The 19,946-nt window shown below is 56.2% G+C and overlaps 1 protein-coding gene across 1 annotated transcript; it reads right to left on the bottom strand.

Moving 5' to 3' along the window:
* Window positions 1-788: 788 nt before the first annotated feature.
* On the bottom strand, window positions 789-2,504 carry METTL27 (methyltransferase like 27). Its single transcript, XM_030462661.1, is given in 6 exon segments — window positions 789-1,200; window positions 1,489-1,553; window positions 1,612-1,785; window positions 1,833-1,914; window positions 1,984-2,030; window positions 2,033-2,504. Coding segments are annotated over 6 exon segments (1,224 nt in total). The 3' UTR covers window positions 789-816.
* Between the last annotated feature and the right edge of the window lie 17,442 nt (window positions 2,505-19,946).

Here is a 19,946-nt window from a genome sequence, read left to right as displayed (position 1 = left end):
TAGGAGACTCGGGATGCCTGAGGTGGGGGAACAGGATCAGATACAGCCACTGACTCTTATCAGGGAAGGAAGTAACTCATTCCACAGGGCCACGGGAATGGGGCGAGTAGGAACAGGTCTAGAGGAAGAGAAAAGGAAAAAAGGAAATATCCCAGCAAGAAATTTGGGTAAAAGACTTCCCATGGGAGTAGTGGAGGAGGGGGTGTGGAGGCAGCATAGCAAGAAACTTGGGGAACAGGCTGGGCCAGCAATGCCAGGTGGCTTTCTGGGTGGAGAGCAGCCACCAGCTCCTAAAGTCCTTTCCAGCTCTATTTCCCACCAAGACCTTTAACTACAAAGCTGTAGGAAAATAAGAGTTAAGCAGGGATTGCAGGATGAAAGGCTAATATGGATGTTGTGCTGGCACAGCTGCTCCTGGTTTGGCTGGGGAGGTCTCCTGCACCTCAGGGTGCACAGCTCACTCCTGGGGAGGATGTGAATGGGGGACTACAGGACATGGTGATGGGGATCCATCTCCAACTGTCCCCAGGTAAAGACCACAGGGGTGTGGGGTGGGGAGGATGATCTAGATTTTGACCATGATGGGTTGAGAGGTGGGAATGTTAGGGAGAAGACATCCCAGACAGGAAATGGCACTGAATAGCCGGGTGGGTCTGCAAGATGTCACAGCAAGGGCTTAGGTGTGAGGGACAGTACCTGAATGTCAGAGCTAATGGTGGTGAAACCAGGAGACCCACCCCATGCCGAGGAGCTGTCAAGGTCCCCAAGGCCCAGATCTCGCGGGGGAGGAGCTGGGGAAGGCAACAGGGATGTTCACTACAAGGTACACACCCACACCCCACCCCGACCCCCTGAGCCCTGCTGGAGGGCGGGCACGGGGCATTTCCCATGGATGTAAACCATCCCGGAGATGCAGCCAGTGCCCTGGGTGCTCTCCTCCTCGGAGGTGGCCTTTTCCCAGTGCTCCACCTCCTGGGCCAGCACCTTGTGCCAGGCTCCCTGCCTCCCCAGCGCTGCCTCCAGCTCTGCCCGGTACCGCAGGCTGGAGGGGTTGCTCCGGCTGGTCAGGCAGAGGGAACCTCCAGTAGGGAGAGGGGACAGGTGACACCAGTGCTGTCTCCCGCTGGGGATGGCATTCCCTCGGGAAGGAGGAAGCAAAGAGAGGCAGTGACACCCTGCCTGGAGCCAGCTGGCAGGCCACTGGGCAGGGGACAGGCAGGGCAGGAGGCCAGCGGGCAGGGGACAGGTCTGAGCACCGGCTGCCATGGCTCAGGAGTGCCATGGTCACCTCCTGCTGCCTTCCTCTGCCTGACCCCTGCCAGGGCCTGGGATGCCACTGCACGTCCCTGACTATGCCTGGCAGCAGGGACAAGGTCTCACCCCAGATGTGCCAGCGCCCAGCAGGGGACCCACAGCCGCCGGGACTCGGTGTCCCTGTCTGGCCGGTTTGGGGACTGGCAGGGCAGGGGACAGCAGTGTCCCTCTCACCCGGGCTGTGACCCGCACCTGCCCCTCGCCTCGGGCCCCAACCACGGTCACGGCATCGCAGTGCTCTGCGTGGACACGCATGGCGTCACGGGGGGGGGCAGTCCCCACGTCCCCGGTGCCGGCCCGCTCCCTCTGGGCAGGGGCACTGCCGCAGCTCCCGGTAGAGCCCGGTGCTCCGCGCCCGCTCCAGCATCCCAGCGCTGCCGTCCACACCGTGCAGGCAGCGGAAGCCGCGGCGGTGGAGCTGCGGGGACAGACGGACAGACGGTGCCGTCACCTCACGGCCCTGCCGGGAGACTTCCCCCCCGCTCCGCCCCCGGTATCTCCCCGGTGCCACAGGCCACGTGGAGCAGCCACGCCCGGGAAGGCGGAGGCAACCGAAGCGGCGGCCAGGTGCGGTGTCCGATAGCCCAGTGCCGCCACATCCTGCGGAACCGAGCGGAACGGAACGGAACGGAACGGTCCCGGTGCTTCCGGCTCCCCCAGGTCCGGTACCTGCTCGTAGCAGGCGGCCCAACCACCGCACACCAGCAGCAGATCCGCAGCTCCACACCCCCATGCACCGCCCACACTCGCACCGCCAACACCCGCATCATCACCAGACCCATACCCACACCCGCACCGCCAACACCCCCACCCGCATCCCCCCCGCAGCGCCACCGCCCACTGGCATGGGCACCACTGGCTCCGCCCCTCGGCACTGCTGGCCCCGCCTCCCGCGCTCCATTGGCTCCTCGCTCCTCGCCCCGCGCTCCATTGGTCCGCCCCCGCCAGGCCACGCCCCCGGGTCTGCCCCCGCCCCCGTTAGCGGGAGGGGCGATCGGGGCGCGACCACGTTCGGCGGGCGGGGGGGGGCAGCGAGCGGCCCAGAACCGGGTGTCCGAGTGCCCCGGGGGGGTGGTGCCAAGTGTCCCAGGGGGATGATCGAGTGTGTTGGGTGGGTGACACCAAGTACCTTGAGGGGGATCAACGCCAAGTGGTCCAAGAGGTGACCAAGTGTTCAGGCACGGTGACATGTAGTTCCCTGGGGGGTGACAAGTGCCCCAGGGAGGTCACCTCCAAGCCTGCACCTGCATCTCCTGCGGTTCAGACCCAACACCCAGAGCTGAGTGAGTGGTGACAAGGTTTTTCCACCACCAACTGAACACATCTCGTCCCTCCACACGTGAAGGTGATGTCCTCGGAGCAGCTCTCCCGGTCCCCACCACCTGAGCAGGTCCCCCCGGTCCTGATGTGCCCACTCGTCTCCACTTGCCCAGCCACTCCACGGAGTGGTCATTCTGCACTGAGCCCTGCACATGGACACGATGTAGAGCAGCAGACAGGGGGTGGGGAATAGGGGACTTGAAAGTGAGGGGGAGGAAAAAGATCTCGGCTGTATCAGGTTTGGGGTTTGATTACGGAAAGTGGGACAAGAAAAATCACTGAGTGCCAACAGGCACGGGGAGCTGATGCCTTCTCTGTGTCATCTCTGGAATCACAGAACTGTCAGAGTTGGAGGGGAGCTCTAGATATGATCTAGTCCAACTCTCCCACTAAAGCAGGATCACCTGGAGCACATTGCACAGGGCTGCATCCAGGTGGGGTTTGAATGTCTGCAGGGAAGGGGACCCCACAACCTCCCTGGGCAGCCTGTTCCAGTGCCTCATAGTAAAGAAGATTTTTTCTTATGTTTAAATGGAACTTCCCATGTGCCAGCTTGTGCCTGTTGCCCCTTGTCCTACCATTGGGAACTCCTCAGAAGAGTCTGGCTTCATCCTCCTTGCACCCACTCTTTAGATACCTGTAGACATTAACGAGGTCACCCCTCATCCTTCTCTTCTCCAAACTAAAGATTCCCATCTCTCTCAGACTTTCCACATAAGAGGTTCTCCAGTAATTTTCATCACCTTCCTCTGGACTCTCTGTAGTCTCCCTGTCTTTCTGGAGCTGGGGAGGCTGCTCCAGGAGCCCAGCACTTGCGACTTTCTGGTTAATAAGAGACATTTGTTACTCCTGGGTACACAGGACCTCAGCTGGAGGAGCTCTCCATGGGACGTTGCACACTTGGTGCTTGGTGAGTGTTTGCTGCACTGGGAGTGATTTTCTGCTAAACCAGCCTCTGATATTTGTAGAGAGGACATGGTACAGGTTCTAGTTTATGGGACCACCCTCAACTCTTGTGATCCATTCGTTTGCTTCTGGCTTTTTGTCAGGAGAAAATGGGACCAACCCAGCTGCTAATTCATGACAGAAAGAAAACCAGCGTGCCCAGCTGGAGCAGGTGGCTGTCCCGGGGCCGCGCTGGTGGCTCTCCTCAGCTGGATGATGCTACTCTTTTGTCGCCGTGTCCCTCTCCTGGTCACCATTCCATCCGCGGTGGCTCCGGGCGCTGCCCTGGGCCCTGCATCCCCATGAGGCCGTGTCGAGGGGCTGTGTCCCGCACGGGTGGTGCTGGCCGGGGCCTCGAGAGGGAGCCCTTGTCCCGCGCTGGGAGCGGTGCGGGGACACTGGTGACACCTGCGGAGCGTGCGGGGGGTGGTGGTGCAGAGGGACGGTGCGGACAAGGTCGGACCCGGAGAACAGAAGTCGCTTCCCCCCCCAGGGCACGGCGGGTTCCCGAGGGTCGTGTCTGTCACAGCCCCTGCCACCCCTCTGCAGACACCAGCGAGGGACCGATCCTGCCCCGAGCTCCGCACCCCCGACCCCCGCAGCACTGCTGCCACCTCCGGACAGCTTTGTGCCACTGGCCTGTAATTAACGGCTTTAATTAACTCATTGAAGACCGACCCAGATAAACCGGAGGCAGGGAACGGGCAGCGTGTCCCTTGTGACAATGCTGAGATCCCCGGGCTGTGCCCCAAGGATGGAAGGGGGGACACTTAGGGGGGTTGGCAGCAGCCTGGGACAGGTTGGAGCTTTCCCGCGGCCAGGCCTGGGGCTGGGCTTTGTCCTGACTCTTGGTGCAGCACTGGAGGGTCCCACTCGGGCACCTGCTGTCCTGCTGCTCCAGGGCAGTTCCCTGAGCTGCGTTCCTTGTCCCTTGTCTAGGGACAGGGCGTCTGGGTGTGCCCCAGTTGTGCTGGCTGCATGGGGTGCATCCCTCCCTCCTTCCTTTCTGCTGGGACCCTGGAGCTGGGGCTGGGTGAGGTGTCCCCAGCTCTGGTGAGGTGTCCCCATCACCCCAGAGCAGGGAGGCTGGGAAGATGCATGTCCCCAAGGCAGGTTGGCCCCCCTGAGCCTACTTATGTCTGGCATGACCTTGATTGACCTCCCACCCCAAGAAGATGGTGCAGTGATGGAAGGGCAATTTAGGGGGATCTCTGCCCTTAAATCTGACACTGAGCTGAGACAGGTGATGGGAAAGACCAGCTCTGAGCTGGGTTTGGATCCTCTGTGGGACAAGGCATCTTCAGGCTGGGCTCTGCAAATTCTATCAGCGTTATCTGCCTCCCCACTTGCCTGCAGGTCCCACACTGGGCCAGTCCTGGATTCATGGGTAAAGCATGCTGGGCTAGTGGGCTTGCATTTTCCAGGGCTTGTGCAGAACATCCCGTGGCCCTTGGGGTGGGACTAATGATGGCCCTTGGATGAACCAATGCTGGTAGGAAGTCCCTAAACCTGGTAAAACCTGGTCCCTAAAACTGGTAAAGCCCGTGTGGAGCCACATGATGCTGGGTCCCACAACCTTGTGCGCCCCACAAGAGACTTGATGGTTTGCCCACGCTGCAGTGTGTGAGCTCAGTGGCATCATTTAGTGAAGATCAGCTGGTTCCCAGCAAGAGCTGACTTGTCCAGGTGCTTTGGGATGATGTCCACCACAAGTATGCCCCAGACCGTTGGGCTCCATGACAGCTGTGCTTGTGGGGTGATGGATGGGACACAGGCTGGGGGCTGTGGTGAGCATCCCTCTCAGTTCCCTGTGTGTGTCCAACTCCTGCTCCTGCTGGCATTGCCTATTGGGAGCTCAGAGGAGCCACAGGCAAGCCAGCCATGCCACTACCAGGGCTGCTTTGGAACCCACACCATCCCCTGAGTTTATAGAGCAATTGCACCCCTTTTGCTTGTACTTTGCCAGCACTTGCAGGTGCCTCCCCCCCCCTCACCCCAGCACCACAGCCTGGTGCATCACCCCCCTCCAGAGTTGCTCTGCCCCACGCAGCCCCTTGGGACAAGGCCTCAGTAGGTCCTCGGTACCACAGTGGCCACAAGGCACCCCTGGAGTGTCATGATGCTGCCTTCACCAGCAGAGGAGTGTCCAGCTTCTCCATGGAGGCTTCTGGCATAGTGACAGAGTGGAGCGATGCACTGCAGGGGCTGGTGTGCCTGGGTGGCTCTGTGCTGCAAAGGGCTTTGGCACTTGGGTGTTTTCCAGCCATGGGGTGGATGTGATTCCTGGGGTTGTGCAGGGGGTCAGATGCTTGAAGGGGCAAAATGCAGCTTCTGGATCAGGGGACTGCAGTGACAGTCATGGTGACTGTCACTGAATGATGTCAGGGCTCTTCTCAGGGCACCCTTCTCTCATCCTCCAGGTCCTCCTGGTGCCAGTGCCAAGGGATGTCCCAAGAGCTCCCCAAGGAAGGCACAGCTCTGGGAAGGGGCTCATGCTGCACATCCCAAGCCTGGTGGAGCAGGGACATTCATCCTGAGGGGACCTGAGCCCCACAAAGCATAGGACTTGCCTCTCTGAAGGCTCTGCAGGGTGCAGAGCTGGGGTACAAACAGGGCATACTAATCCTATGGGGTGTCAGCCAGGTGGGACCTGCAGACCCCCTGTTGGGAGGCAGAGAGCCCATCTCCCCTTGGCTGGGAGGCTGCAGGGGCAGGATGGACAGGGCAGCTTGTGGGGTTTCATGCTCACATGCTTAAATAATAGATTTTTCCTTTCCCAGCACCCAAACATGGTTGGAGTCCATCTGCTCCTGACCTGTCCAGTCCTTCCCTAAATCCCAGCTCTCTGGTGTTCAGGGACAAGTGGATTTTGCCCCCTAACACATTGCACTTCAGCACCACAAGACCCTCCCCCCAAAATCGCTGGACTCCTGCCCGACTTCACAGTTTGTGTCTGTGACTGCTGGTGGCCTGGGCACCTCCTGCCCTGGCACTGATGGCCCCATGGTAGCAAGAAAAGGCTGACACAATTCAGTGCAGCACAGAGCAGGCTGGAGAGCAGAGCCAGCAGGGCAGGCAGGCTGGGGGAACAGCTCACATGGATTGTCCTCCCTCCAGGGAGCCATGCCACCCCTGCCACATGCAGTCCCCAGGCTGTGGCACTCAGCATGGCTGCTCCCCAGGGACAGGTCACAGTAAGATGTCCCCACTGCACTAAGAACATCCAGAGGTGCAGCACTCCCACATCAGTCCCAGCCCCTGTACCTGTGTCACCTGCAGCTCACCCCCCCATCACACCCCCTGAGCTGGTGACCACAGCTCAGCCCTGTGAGTCGATGTCCCTGCAGGGACAGCACCCTGTGACCCAGTGACTCAGGGTCAGCACCCTGTGACCCAGTGACTCATCCCACGAGTGGAATTCCTCAAGGGTTGGTACTGCCAACCATGACATGGAAGGTGAGGCTGATGCACACTCAGCAAGTCTGCTGACAACACCAAACTGTGTGGGGAGGGGACAGAAGTGGGAAGGGGACTTTGTAGAGGGACAGAAGGCCATGCAGAGGAATGGCTGGAGAACTGGGTCCACGACAACCTCGTGAAATTCAGCAAGGCCAAGTGCAAGGTCCTGCACCTGAGTCAGGACAATCCCAAGCACAAATAGAGGCTGAGTGGAGATTGTATGAGAATGGAACAAGCCCCAAGGAAAAGAACTTGGAGTTGTTGGTTGATGAGAAGCTCTACACAAGCAATGGACACTGAGAGCCCACAAACCATCCCCAGCAGCAGCAACAGGAGGGGAGGGAGGGGATTGTCCCCCTTTGCTCTGCCCTGGTGAGACCTCCCTGTAGTGCTGGGTCCAGCTCTGGGGTCACCAACACCAGAAAGACACGGAGCTGTTGGAGCCAGTCCAGAGGAGGCCCTGGAGCTGCTGGGAGGGCTGGAGCAGCTCTGGAGCCAGGGGGAGAGAGTTGGGGGTGTTCAGCCTGGGGAACAGAAGGATCCCATGGGGAGACCTTAGAGCACCTTCCAGTGCCTGAAGGGGCTCCAGGAAAGCTGGGGAGGGACTTGGGACAGGGCACAGAGTGGTGGGATGATGGGGAATGGCTTTAAATTGGAAGAGGGAGACTGACATGAGATCTTAGGAAGAAATTCCTTGGTTTGAGGGTGCTGAGCCCCTGTCCCAGGTTTCCCAGAGAAGCTGTGGCTGCCCCATCCCTGGCAGTGTTGAAGGTTGGATGGGGCTTGGAGCACCCTGGGCTGGGAGAGGTGTCCCTGACCATGGCAGAGGGGTTGGGACTGGATGAGCTTTAAGGTCCTTTCCAATCCATACAACCATTCCAAGGTTCCATGGTGACTCTGTGTCCCTCCTGACACAACACCCCTGTGACTTGGTGCCCCTCCCTGGGCACACCTTAGGAGCTGTTCCTACTGTTCCTGCCCTGGGATGTAGAATGCCTTGGTGATCATGTCCCTTCCCCTTGGTGTAAATCCTGAAGCGTGTCCTTGGGATGCCAGGGAGGGCTGCAGACCCCAGCCCCATCCTTCTGTCCTCCTCCCAGCCACCAGCCTGGCTGCCTTGATGGCACCCATGGGACTCTGCCCACCTCCAAGATCTGATGCCTGAGACTCTCCTGGTTTGCCTGTGTGCCTGGGGAACTGACTACAGCCTCCAGGGAAGTGTCAGAGACAGGCTGGGTGAGATCCAGGGGGCGGAACCTGGAATCAATGAATTCCAGCTCAGTAATAAGGTGCAGACTTTCACTGGAGCAGGAATTAATGAGCAGATTATTTGCTATAAATAAACAAAGGATTTCTTGTGACTTGTGAGGGATGACTCAGTGCTTTCAGTGAGGCTGGGTGTAGCCTAAGCAGACAGTGTGGTAAGTCCTGGGCAGTCAGAACCTTATCTGGTAAGGTCCATCTTGTTCCTAAAGCACTTCTGGACATTTGGTGAGGTCAGCTCATGTCAACACTGTCTGTTCTGGGATTTAGGTATATCATTTGAGTATCTGAATCTTAAAGAGCAATTAGTAATTCCCTCCAGCTCTACAGACACTCAGGAAGAAGGATGGGCTGCTGTACCCAGTTGACCCTGGTTTTTTTTATCCTCAGGATTTAACATTATCTCCTGGAGCCCAGGACTTTCTTTTGTGGGGCATTTGTGAATCTCAGCTCTGCTGGGGCCCAGCAGCTCACCTTTGGTAGGAGGGATGAATGATACCTTGATGCTTTACCCCCTGCTCATACTGCCCAAATGAGGATTATGGGATTCCCTTATGGAGTGGAGAAAAATAGTTCAAACCATTTTTTTTTTTCCTTGACTTGAGCTGAGCTTTGCCAGGTCCAACAGGAATAGAATCACCAGACATGGATGGTGTAACATATTCAGGGCAAGCATGAACAGAAGACACAGAAAAAAAGTGGTTTTGAGTCTGGATTGATCTGCAGAGAGCAACAGAGCAAGAAAATGACCATAATTTGGGTGATGGTGAACACAGACTGACGGTCCATCCATCCTAGAGCTCAATGACATCTTCTCTCATGGGTGAAACCACTTCAACCAAGCACTCCTGGCTCTTGAGTCTTGCCCTGCCTTTGACAGAGGATTTCAGGGCTGGAGGATTTTGCTGGAGGAATTGCATCTCTGGCTTTCCTGGCTTGAGCTGCTTCTCTGAATGCTCTCCAGCCCGTGTGGATCCAAATGACCTGCTTAGGCAGCCTGGTGGTGGGTCTATCCTAACGCACAGTTGCAGCTGGAAGAGGATGTGCAATTAATGTCTTGGAAAAGGGAGGAGGGAGAGCAGCAAAAGGAAGAGTCCAGCCTGAGAACTGCTCTGTAATAACTCCAGGGAAGCACGTGTGAGGGAGGATCCCACAGGGAAGCTGCCTGGTCCTTCAGATGGAACTTTAAGGAAGCAAGTTCAGAGAGGGATCTGGCAAAATGGGAATCTCTGCAATGATCTCAAAACCAAGAGGAGAGGCCCAGGAAGCAGAAACAACGTTAAATCATTGGAGACATGGGTAACATGCAGCACAATCTGCTGGAGATGGCTGATTCATTTCCAAGGGTCTACTGAGAAGGTGAAGCTGGTCCACACTGGTCCTGGGGAGGTGTGATCATGGCTGGCTCTGGGATGGCTGGTTGGTTATTTTCCTTTTTTTGCTTTGGTGCTAGGTGGGAAGTGCAGCTGATGGCTTCCCAGCAGGGCTGAGAGCTCAGTCTGGGGTGGGCTGGGGCTCTGGGCAAGGGGTGTTTGGTTAAACCCTGGTGTTTTCAGAGCCTGATGATGGCTTTTGTCTTGTGGTACTTCAGACACTGGCTGAAGAAATCTCATCTGTGGATTATTTTTGAGGCAAGTAAACTAGTACCTCATATGGGTTCAAAGAGTGGGTTCAGCTCAAGTTCATGGAAGAAAAGTCCACTGGGGATTATCACATTAAAAGGCTCAGCTCTGGCTCAGGAGACCCACGAACTGCAAAACCTCTGTAAGCTGGGAAAGAATTTGGGATGTGTCACCCTGTGTGTGTCTGTGCTGCTGCTGTGTCAGGGACAGGGGTGCTGGGTGCTTTGGAGCACTGCACCCACCTTGCAGCCCTGGGGAAAGAGGCAGCAAAACTCCTCCTGCAGCAAATGAAAGATTTGTGGAAAAGGCCCATGTCTGACCCAGAAAGCACCTGAGGCTTCTCACCTGTCATCAGGGAGCAGAATTTACCTGGGAGGGTTATAGCCTGGGTGCAAATGTGCTTTTTGAGGAGCAATTCTTGTCACCCTTGGATGAAGACCATGTGTTCTCTGCTTGTGGACCTGGGATATTGGGGTCAAGATGGCAGAGGTGAAGCATCAGTGTCAGAGGAGACTTCTGTGCCCAAAACTCTTGGACAGTCTCTTCAGGTTCATCCTACCCCTGTTCTTGAGGGTTGGTCTCTTGCAGTACTGACCTCATATGCCAGAGGCAACCTTCCTCTTCCAGACCAGGCTGTGCCCATGTCTGATCTCTGCTGGAGCTGTCCTGCCAGGAGGTTGAGGCAGATACATCCTTGGTACCACAGCCAGGTGACCTTCACCAGGTCTGGTGTGCCAGCAATGAAGCTCTGCCTGGCACCATGGACCTTGAGGGAGGGTGTCTGGTCTGGGGTTCTGGTCTGGGGTTCTCCATGGGGTGTCTGAGGGACAGCAGAGCTTGATCTGCATTGGTTCTGGGACAGAAATGACTGCAGAGCTGGCTGGAAGACCCCTCAGAAGGTCCCCAGTCCAACTTCCCCTACTGCCAGCACCAGAGCCCAGCATGATGTGTGCTGGGGACTGGGGGGGCCATGGGCAGCAACCCCAAATGCAGGGGCAGTGTCACAGCTCCTGGTGAGATGGGAGGACACAAGGGCTCTGCAGCTCCTGCTTTCAACCTCTCTCCTATGGTCTCCACAGGCTGCAGAAGAACCTGGTCCCTTCCTAGGCTGTAGGTCAGTAGATAAACCAGATGTTTGGGATGTGAGGTGGTGCCTGAACCTGTCCTGAGGTAGGAGGCTGGCTGGGCTTTGTGTGCTTGCTTGCAGCTCACTGGAGAACTTCACCCAACACCTGAAAACTGCTCCCTAAGCCTTCCCAAACTGCTGGCCACATGTGGGGGTACCCCAGTCACCCCAGTCACCCACTGCTCCCCTGCCAGCCACTCAGCCACTCACACAGAGCCCTGGGTGCTTGCAAGCTGTGTGCAGTGCAGATGCTCAGGGTGATGCCAGATCTTCTATGTTTCTTGGCCCCTGCTTCCTTGGCCATCTTGCCAGGTATGTAACTATCCCAGCTATTTCCTGCTGTACTGAAAAAAAAAACAAAAAACCCAAACCCAACTGAAAAAAAAAAACCCAAAAAAACACAAACCAAAAAAAAAAACCCCAACCCTTCCCCCTGTCTGATATAAATACCCCGTGCAGCTGCCCAGCCCCTGGCTGGACAGGCCAGGCAGCATTGCAGACAGATTGCGTCTGGCAGCAGCAGAGCCAGCACCCCCGTGCCCGGCTTGTTCCCTTTGGCAAGGGGAGCAGCAGGGGCTGCCATGGCCCAGGCCCAGCTCCTGTCACAGCTGGAGTGATTCATGGGCTGCTTTCCTCCTCCTGACAGGCACATCCTGGGAGTCTGGTGGCCCCAGGGTTGGGGGTACCTGGGGAGCTGCCCTGTCCCCTTGCAGGGGCTCTCAGGCAGAGCCTGAGGGGTCAGGAGTGAAGAGAGACCCCCCCAGCCTTGTGTATTTCCCCAAGATCCAGTTTATGAGTTTTCTGTCTCATGATGAGAGTGCTGGGGGTGCAGCACCCCAGGGTTACACCCCATTAGCCCCCTTGCTGCCCTGCTTCCAGGCCAGGGGGAGAGATGCTTCCCAGCCCACCAGGGACACCCCCTACCCACGGGCAGCTCAGCTGTGACTGCTGGGACCCTTTTTATGTGCTGGGTGCTGGGGATGGGTGCATGGGCCTCAACGGTGCCAAAAGTGCATAAAACCACGGGGGACACACAGCCCAGGGCAGGGGGGCTGTTCCTCTGGAAGCAAAGTCATCCAGTGGGTCTGCTGGGCTTGTCCCTCTGCAAGGGTGTGGGTAAGGGATGGGTTGGTGCTGGGATCCAGCAGTGGGACCATAAGCCAGACACCTGATGGGCACTGGGGTTGCTGGTATTTTGAGCTCTCTGGAGGGGCTGGGAGTGGGAGATGCCTGCCTGCCCATGGTCCTGCCAGCCAGCCATCCCAGCCTGAAGCAGCAGGAAGGCCAAGGCAGGCTGGGGCTCATGGCTGCATCCCTGGGTGCTTCTGGTCAGGGTCTCTTCTCCGTGTGCCTTCATCTCCCCCCTGCCTCCTGCTCTTGCTGGTGGGGGGCTTGGTGCCCTGTCTCTCCTCTGCTTGACCACTTGTGTAGGAGAAGTAGCATTTTGTACAGTTTTGGGGTGCAACTTGGGAGAGAGAATTGCCTCAGCTCACCCCCCATGGCAAGAGCTGTGAAGCATCAGGGATGTGTGCCAGGGCTCTGACTCCAAGAGTGCAGATAGTTTTGTGGAAAAAAAGAACAACCCAAATCCCATCTGTTAATTAAACGAGCGAGGTTCTGGGCACAATTTGCAGTCCTGTTATGAGGGACAGTGCTGGGAAAGAGTTCCTCCCCAAGGTCATGAAGAGTTCCTGTCCTCTCTCACTGACCACCTCCACTGAGTGTTGGGGGGTATCAGGACTGGTGCTGGCCCCATGCTATTCCTGACCCCTCTTTTCCCACCTGAGGCATCCCAGCAGCCCCAGACCCAGGGAGGGATGGGATGTTTACCCATCCCCCAGGCGTGGGGGATCCAGAGGTTGGATCCCATATGGAGCCCCATGAAAGCATCCCTGGGTGCCACCAGCCCTGTGGGCACGGGCCCCTGCTGAGGGCCAGTTCTCCGGGATGGTGCCCAGGCTGTGTGTGTGGTAGGGTCTGTGGTTATTTTGTCTTGTCTTTTCTGGGCTGAGAGCAAGCAAGCCATGGTTTGAATTCCAGTTTCACTGTAATTATTCTCTTATCTCTCCCCACCAGGGTCTGGTTTCACTCACACTTTCGGTCGCTGTCTGCTCTGAATGGATTTCTCCCTTAGCAAGGGCTGCTCCAAAGCTTGCCCTGCCTCCCTTTTCCCTAGCAGACCCCTTGCTCCCCTGTAGCCCTGAGCCCCAAACCCTGGCAGCAGGGGCACAGCAAAGGCCCCTGGGGGGCACAGCACCCCCAAGCCTGGAGCTGCCATGAGGACAAGTGCTGCCACCAGTCCCCTTGGCAGGACACGGGTCTGTTTGGGACAGGGTGACATGGCAAGGAGGAAAGCAGCAGGGAAGGGGCACCAGGGGCTGCACTGTTCCCTGCCCCACATGGTCAGGTGCCCTCTGCTTGCTGGGGGGCAGCAGGAGAACCCCAGGTGATGGGTAGTGGTGGCAATAGGGGGAATTGTCATTAGGATTTTTCCTGCTGGAATTTTTTTTTTTGCTTGTTAGGGTGGCCAAAGATGGGGATGAAGTCCCAGAGAGGTGGTGAGATGTCCGCTCAGAGACATTCAGAACTTGGCTGGACATAGCCTCAGGCAACCTCCTCACATTGAAGCTACTGTACTGGGGGTGCTGGTCTGGTCTGGGTTCCCCCACAGGACCCCTCCTACCTTCATGACTCATTTATTTTCAGATAGTGGACAGGGACACTTCCCCAGTGAGGTGACAGTCATTCCTGAGGGGCTGAAGGCACTGGAAGATGGCACCACTGAGAGTTGTCAGAGCAGGAGTAAATTACAAAGGAGGTTTCCAGAAAAGGAGTGGAGGAGGTGCAGGATGAGGGCTGCTTGCCCAGAGTGTCCCAGGACCCTGACCTCATTACTGAGCCCTGGACTGCTCATTGCAGCCTCTGATTAAAGCTGGTTTTCCAATGCACTCATCTGGGTTGTGACCTTCCTCCTGGCTCCAGCACCTCGCCAGACACCAGGCTGGTCCTGACCATCCTGACCATGGGGCTGCACGTCCTCTCCCAGCTACCAGACCCAACTGGGATGGGGCTGCTCCTGGACATGGTGCCTCTGAGGAAGGTCCTGCTGCCCCATCATGGTACGAGCCTGGTTTTCATCACTGTCCCCTCCAGCTCTCAGGGACACTCTCCACAGTTCAGTTTCCCAGACCCTTCAGTGGATGTTGCCCATGGACTCGCTGTGGGATCCTGCAATTCCAGGGCTCTCACATCTCTCTGTACAGCACTACTCTGGTCCCTCTGGTCCCTGGAGGCTCAAGAATGGACCCTGCCCCCCCCCCCCCTCTCCTAAGGACAGCTTTTGACCACCCAAACCAGGAGACTTCTGTGCCAGGCACTGTTCCCCAGGCTGTGCCAGCACTGATGTGACCCTGCTGAGGACAGGGGGATGCATGTGGGTGTTAGGGGCCATCAGACCATCAACCAGAACCAAACCCCAGCTGTAATTTGCCCAATAATTCTTCCTGACAAAACAATTAACTTTCTCAGGCAAGAGATGTTCCCTGCAAATGGTCTCTGCCAGATGCTTTTGCTTTTTTTATCTGTGGTATTTACAGATCTTTTCCTAATACTCACTCATTACTTTATGAGGCACAGACCGGTTCTGCCTGCCCTTCTGAAGCTCAGTATCACACTCATGTTCCTTTATTGTCTCAGGGCTTCCCTAGCTCCACGAGAGGGTTGGGACTTAAAAAAAAAATATTTAAAATAAACATTCTTGATTTGTGAAGGGCTGGGCCCTGCGAGACAGGGCAGGGAGTGGGACCAGCTCCAACCCTCCCAAGCCTGTCCAGGCTGCATGTACTGCAGCAAGAGTGAGGTCCAGGCTGCAGGAATCTGCAGTGCAGATGTCAGAGAAGCCCCCTGGCAGGGGATGCAGTGTGCAGGATGGGCTGAACAGGGGAGGGCACCAAAGCAGGGGCTGCAGTGAGTGTGCACAGGCTGGCCATGCCCACTGCCTTCATTATCTCCCACCTCTGGAATCATAAGGCTGCTGAGGGGCTGCTGGTCATGTCCCCTCACCTGGGAGTTTTACAGCCCCAGTCTCTTCCTCATCTTTCTGACATCAACTTTTCAATCAGCCCTTTGTGGTGGCTGTTCCCCTGTTTCCCCACCCCAGCTGCCCAGTGAGGTTGCACTAATATGTGTTAGCATCCTGAAGAGCTGTTTCCTGCCAACACCTTCTCCTCCCTGGGCCCTTTTTCTGGTAGTGGCTGCCCCCATCCCTCTGCCCCTTCCGCACTCAGTACTGCTATTCCTGACCCTGGGAAAAGGAGGGTGCAGCTCTGGGGAAGTGCACCCCAGAAGAGGATGCCAAGGCTGGCACCTCTGGGCAGCAGTGTGGTAGCAGAGCTAAGGAGTATCTGGGAGGGAAGCTGTTTTTTGGGGTGAATCTGTGCTCTCTGTGGGATGCCTGGGCACTAGCACTGCATTTGGGCTTGTCTGCACAGCCTCTGACATCTCACTCAGTGACTTCAGCACTGCTGGCTGCTCGTGGTAGAGGATCTGGGATGGGGTAGGTGCTGCTTGACTAGTGATGTCCCAAGTGTCACCTTGCTTGGCCTTTGCTGGAGCCAAGAGGGGCGTGAGGGGCTGGGAGGATGCTGAGGGAGGGTGGGAGAGATGTGAGCTTGGCACGAGGAGCCTCGCAGCAGGTCCCATCCTCCTGTGCCATTAATGTCCTCCCTGGTGAGGGGACAGCCCTCCTCAGTGCGTGTCCATCGCTCCCAGCCTGACTTTGTGCTGGAGGGAAAGGGAATCCAAGCAGACACGGCTGTGGCTGGTGTGCCTGCAGCTCAGGATGACCTTTCCCAGTGGGCTCCATCCTGGAGATTCAGTCACTTCATAAATCTCCTTCCCTCTGCCTCACAGGCCACGGTGAGGCAGCCCTGACTCGGGGCTGGGAGTGTCGGGCGGAGGAGCCGTGTGTGGGGATGCCAGCGTTTCCAGGCAGGAGACAATCAGGCTTTATTTCCCTGCCACAGAGTGAAAATAATAAACATTCCTCGGGTTTGTTTTCAGGCTGCTTTGTGGAATAAATCTCAGACTGTTGTTGTCTCCCTGGGCTCCCACAGAACTCCCTGTTCCCACTCCATGAGTCACCCCCACGCCTGCGCTCCCGCTGATGCTGTCTCTGAAGCCCCCACGCAGTGGCCAAGGGGCTGTCCCGTGTGGGATGTGCCACGGACACCCGGAGCAGAGCTGCTCCGTGCCCTTGGGGAGCTCAGGTGGGCACTGGTGTCTGTTTGGCTCGATGAACCCCTCCAGACATCTCTCTCTCTGCTAAACCCCCTTGCCACCTTGTTCTCTAGCCCTGGGTTTCCCTTCCAGGGTCCTGCATCTGACAGAACAACAAACTGCAGATCTGCAAGGCAAAGGATCTGTCCCAAGGGACAAGGACACTCCTGGAGCAGAGCAGCATTGTGCTGGGGTTTTTCTCATCCCCTTTGCCTGCATGGAAAGAAGATCCCTTCTTCCCTTCCCTCCCCAAGAAGAGGCTCTGGCCTCTGGCTTCCCACTTGATGGGAACATCTTTCAGCAGTGCCCATTTTGGTGGGGTGGGATCTGGCCCTCTTCCCACATGGTGCAGAAAGCTTGGCCTGATGTAAAGCTCCTTGGAACAGGTCTGGAGCACCTGGGTGTCAGAGCGAGCCCCAGGAGGTGGGATGGCATAGAGGAGCTCCATGACATCAGTGTGTTCACATATCTGGATGGCTGTGGCATTGCTAAAAGTCCCCAAAATAGCCACTTTTAGAAACATGAAGGCTTCTCATGCTATTGCCCAACACACAACACAGATGTAATGGCAGCAGCCAGTACAGTGAAACAATTGCCAGAAACAGTGCGAGTTATGGCAAAAAACCCATAAAAGCAAAAAAAAAAACCCACCCCAAAACATCTCTGAAGAAGGAAGGTGGCTGTGAGGGACTCGTTTTTGGGGCTGCCAAAACCATGGCAAGGTACTAGTCCAAACTCAAGGCATTTGCAGAGCAGTCTGTGGTGGATAATGAATAAAAACAAAACCCAAAGGTATTTCACTGCCTCTCACGGAGGGAAAACGAGATGAGGAATGAATGAAGGGTGGCTGCCAGGAGGGGTGTTCAAGCACTGATAAAAAAGCTGGAGCAGTCCTGTGACCCTGGAGACAGCAGGAGAGGAGCAGACACCCTCTGGCACCCAGCTGCTTAATTAGAGGTGGGAGTTGGGTCATTTAGGGGAAGTGTGACTCCAGGAAAAGCTTGTGGAGGGAAGGAGCTCTTCCCTGGAGATGCCTGATAGAGGCTTAACAGATGTGAAGCCAGAAATGTAACTGCTCAAGACTTTCTACAAATCACAGATAAGAGCTGGTCGTTACGGAAAGCTCTGGACACTGTCAGGGTAAGAAGAATGTGGGCCTCCTGCTGCTAATTACAAGCTAATTGCTGGGCTGGGGGGGACCAGCAGGCACCAGAGATTGGCATTGCCTGTGCAGAGCTTATTTGGACCTCTACAAGGTCAGTTTGCTAAAATGTGAAACGATTGCTGGCTGTGACTGTAAGTTTAGAGTAAGAGGTGTTAGCAAAACCTGGGACTTTTTCAAGGACACCCCAATAGTGCCCCAAAAGCCATTAGTTCACAGACCAAAATAATTCTCCCAGGGAAGAAGCTGTCAGAGGCAGATAGGACATGAAAGTGGAGGGGGAGGACCACTGCCCTGAGCAGTGCAGGTGGGAGGCAGGAGGAAGCCTGGCCAGCAGCTGGGGTAGAGGGAAGGAAGCAATATGAAGGCTGAAATATTTTTTCTGTTTCACTGCCACAGAGGCAGTGTGTCTTCCCCTCTTCCACATCCTCTTTCTGCTGCTTTGACCATGCATTTTGGAGGGGTCACGTTGAGCAGCCAGAGTCAGATGATGGAGTGGTCACCAGACAGGGAAAGAGACCTTTGTGGCATCCCTTGGGACCATGGGACAATGGCAGCTGGTGAAGACCTTAGAAAGGGTCAGTCCTTAGACCTAGCAGAGCAACCAGTCTCCTGGCTGGGTTGCTCCATCCCAGCAGGGAAGTGGGATCAGACGAGGAGGCTGTTGGCTCAAACTCTTGTCCACCTTGGGAAAGCCTCTGTGGGCAGACAGAGGGGCTTTCACTCTCACAGGTTGTTACTGAGCAGTGAAATGGTGCAAATCAGTTTCTCAAGATGCCTGAAAATTGGGCACAACTCTGCTGCAGGCTAGGAGGAGGCTGTAGGTGCAGCAATAAAATAGGTATTCGACAGATTCTTCCAACTGTCCTGCCACCTCTTGTGAAGAGCAGGCAGGAGAAGGTTTCTTGCATGCAGAAGGTTTCCTGCCAAGAGCCTAAGATGTTTTGAAAGCCAGGGTTATACCCATGGGCTGGAGAAGCTGCAGCACTCCAGGGAGGGTGGTTAAAGCCTGCACGTGGTAGAAGGGGAAGCCAAAAAAAAAATCATTGAGCTATGGCAATACTTGAGCCATAAGCCATTGAGCTATGGCTTACTTGCCACTGCAAGTGGCAGTAAGAAGGCTTTGAAAGTTTACATTTAGGGTGACCAAACCAAGCCAACCTCCAGTCTCAGCCCTGCACAAAACAAAACCATAAGAATACAATATATGACTCCAGCCCGCACTGGGGTCAAAGCACAGAGACATGGTCAGTCCTGGGGGGTTAAGAAATTAATCTCTGTATCACAGGAAGCTGTGCAACCAGAGACCAAAGGCCTGGATAGTTTACAGCCTCAAGCTGGAAATGAGCTGCTGGAGAAGTCCCTAAAATAGTGACACTGCCATTGAAGTCTTGGAAAGAAAGGACAATTCCAAGGGCTGGGAGACCTGCCAGGTGCCAGGTTTGGATGGGCCAGGGAGGGGTTTGTGCACCCAGATGTGGTGTCCACTCATACAGACCTCTGGTCTCACAGGCTAAGAAATAAAATGCAGGATGTGAGGTCTGGTTTATTCTGCTCACTCTGAGAAGCCAGGGAGCTGACATGATAACTTTTATAGGTATTTCCACATGAAGATGTTCCTTGGTGGGAGAGGCTTTTGGGAGTGTTGGCAAATGCAGGGATTATAATCCACTGGCTGGAAACCTAATTTAGACAAATCCAGACTCAAACCAAGGTACTGTGTTACTTTCCTCAAGAGTGACCAGGCACTGGAGGAGATTTTTGGATGCTGGGAGGATTCAGCACTGCCTGGAGTTCTGGTGCAGCAGCCCAATGTCTTCTTGCATTCCAGGCTTTGGGCCAGCTCCAAGGAGGACCTTTTGCTATCAAATCATGGTGCTCACCCCGTTGCTCTGTGGTCCTTGTAAGGCACTGGTTGGTGTGTTCATGGTGTGCAGAGCTTCTGCTAAAGGAGGTTTCTGATCAACCTCAGGGCTCCAGGCAGCATCAGGGTGGAAGTCATAGGGAGAGTGTTGGGGAATCTGGGATGATGTTTCAGCTTCCAGAGCTGGGAGGACACTTACTGTGACCCACGAGAGGAGGGGACAGAGGTTGTCATCTCTCTGCTGTCGTGGCTGAGGTGCAAGGCAGTGCAGGCACAAGAGCTAAAGGGGGCAGGATCTGGTGCCTGTGTTGGGAACTGGAAGAGAATGGAAGTGCCTGGGCCAGGCAGTGCAAACCAGAGGAGGGGAGGGATGCTGTAGTGCTCACAAACCACAGCAGCTCCAGAGCACTAAGGGCCACTCCAGGCTGTCCAGCAAGGCCCTGCATGGAGGAGATTTCCAGTACAGAGCAAGTGCCCTCTTGTGTCCCCTTCCTCAGGCTTCTGAGGGGGGACAGAGCAGGGAAAGGTCCCTAGGGCATGGGATACCCAAGTGAGCAGAGGGGCAGGAGAATGGGGCCAGGTACAGATCCAGCA

The sequence above is a fragment of the Calypte anna genome, chromosome 19 (assembly GCF_003957555.1).
Source record: "Calypte anna isolate BGI_N300 chromosome 19, bCalAnn1_v1.p, whole genome shotgun sequence".
Classification (NCBI taxonomy): Eukaryota; Metazoa; Chordata; class Aves; order Apodiformes; family Trochilidae; genus Calypte; species Calypte anna.
Note: the sequence above shows the minus strand (reverse complement) of the source record. Positions and strands in the feature narration are given on the sequence as shown.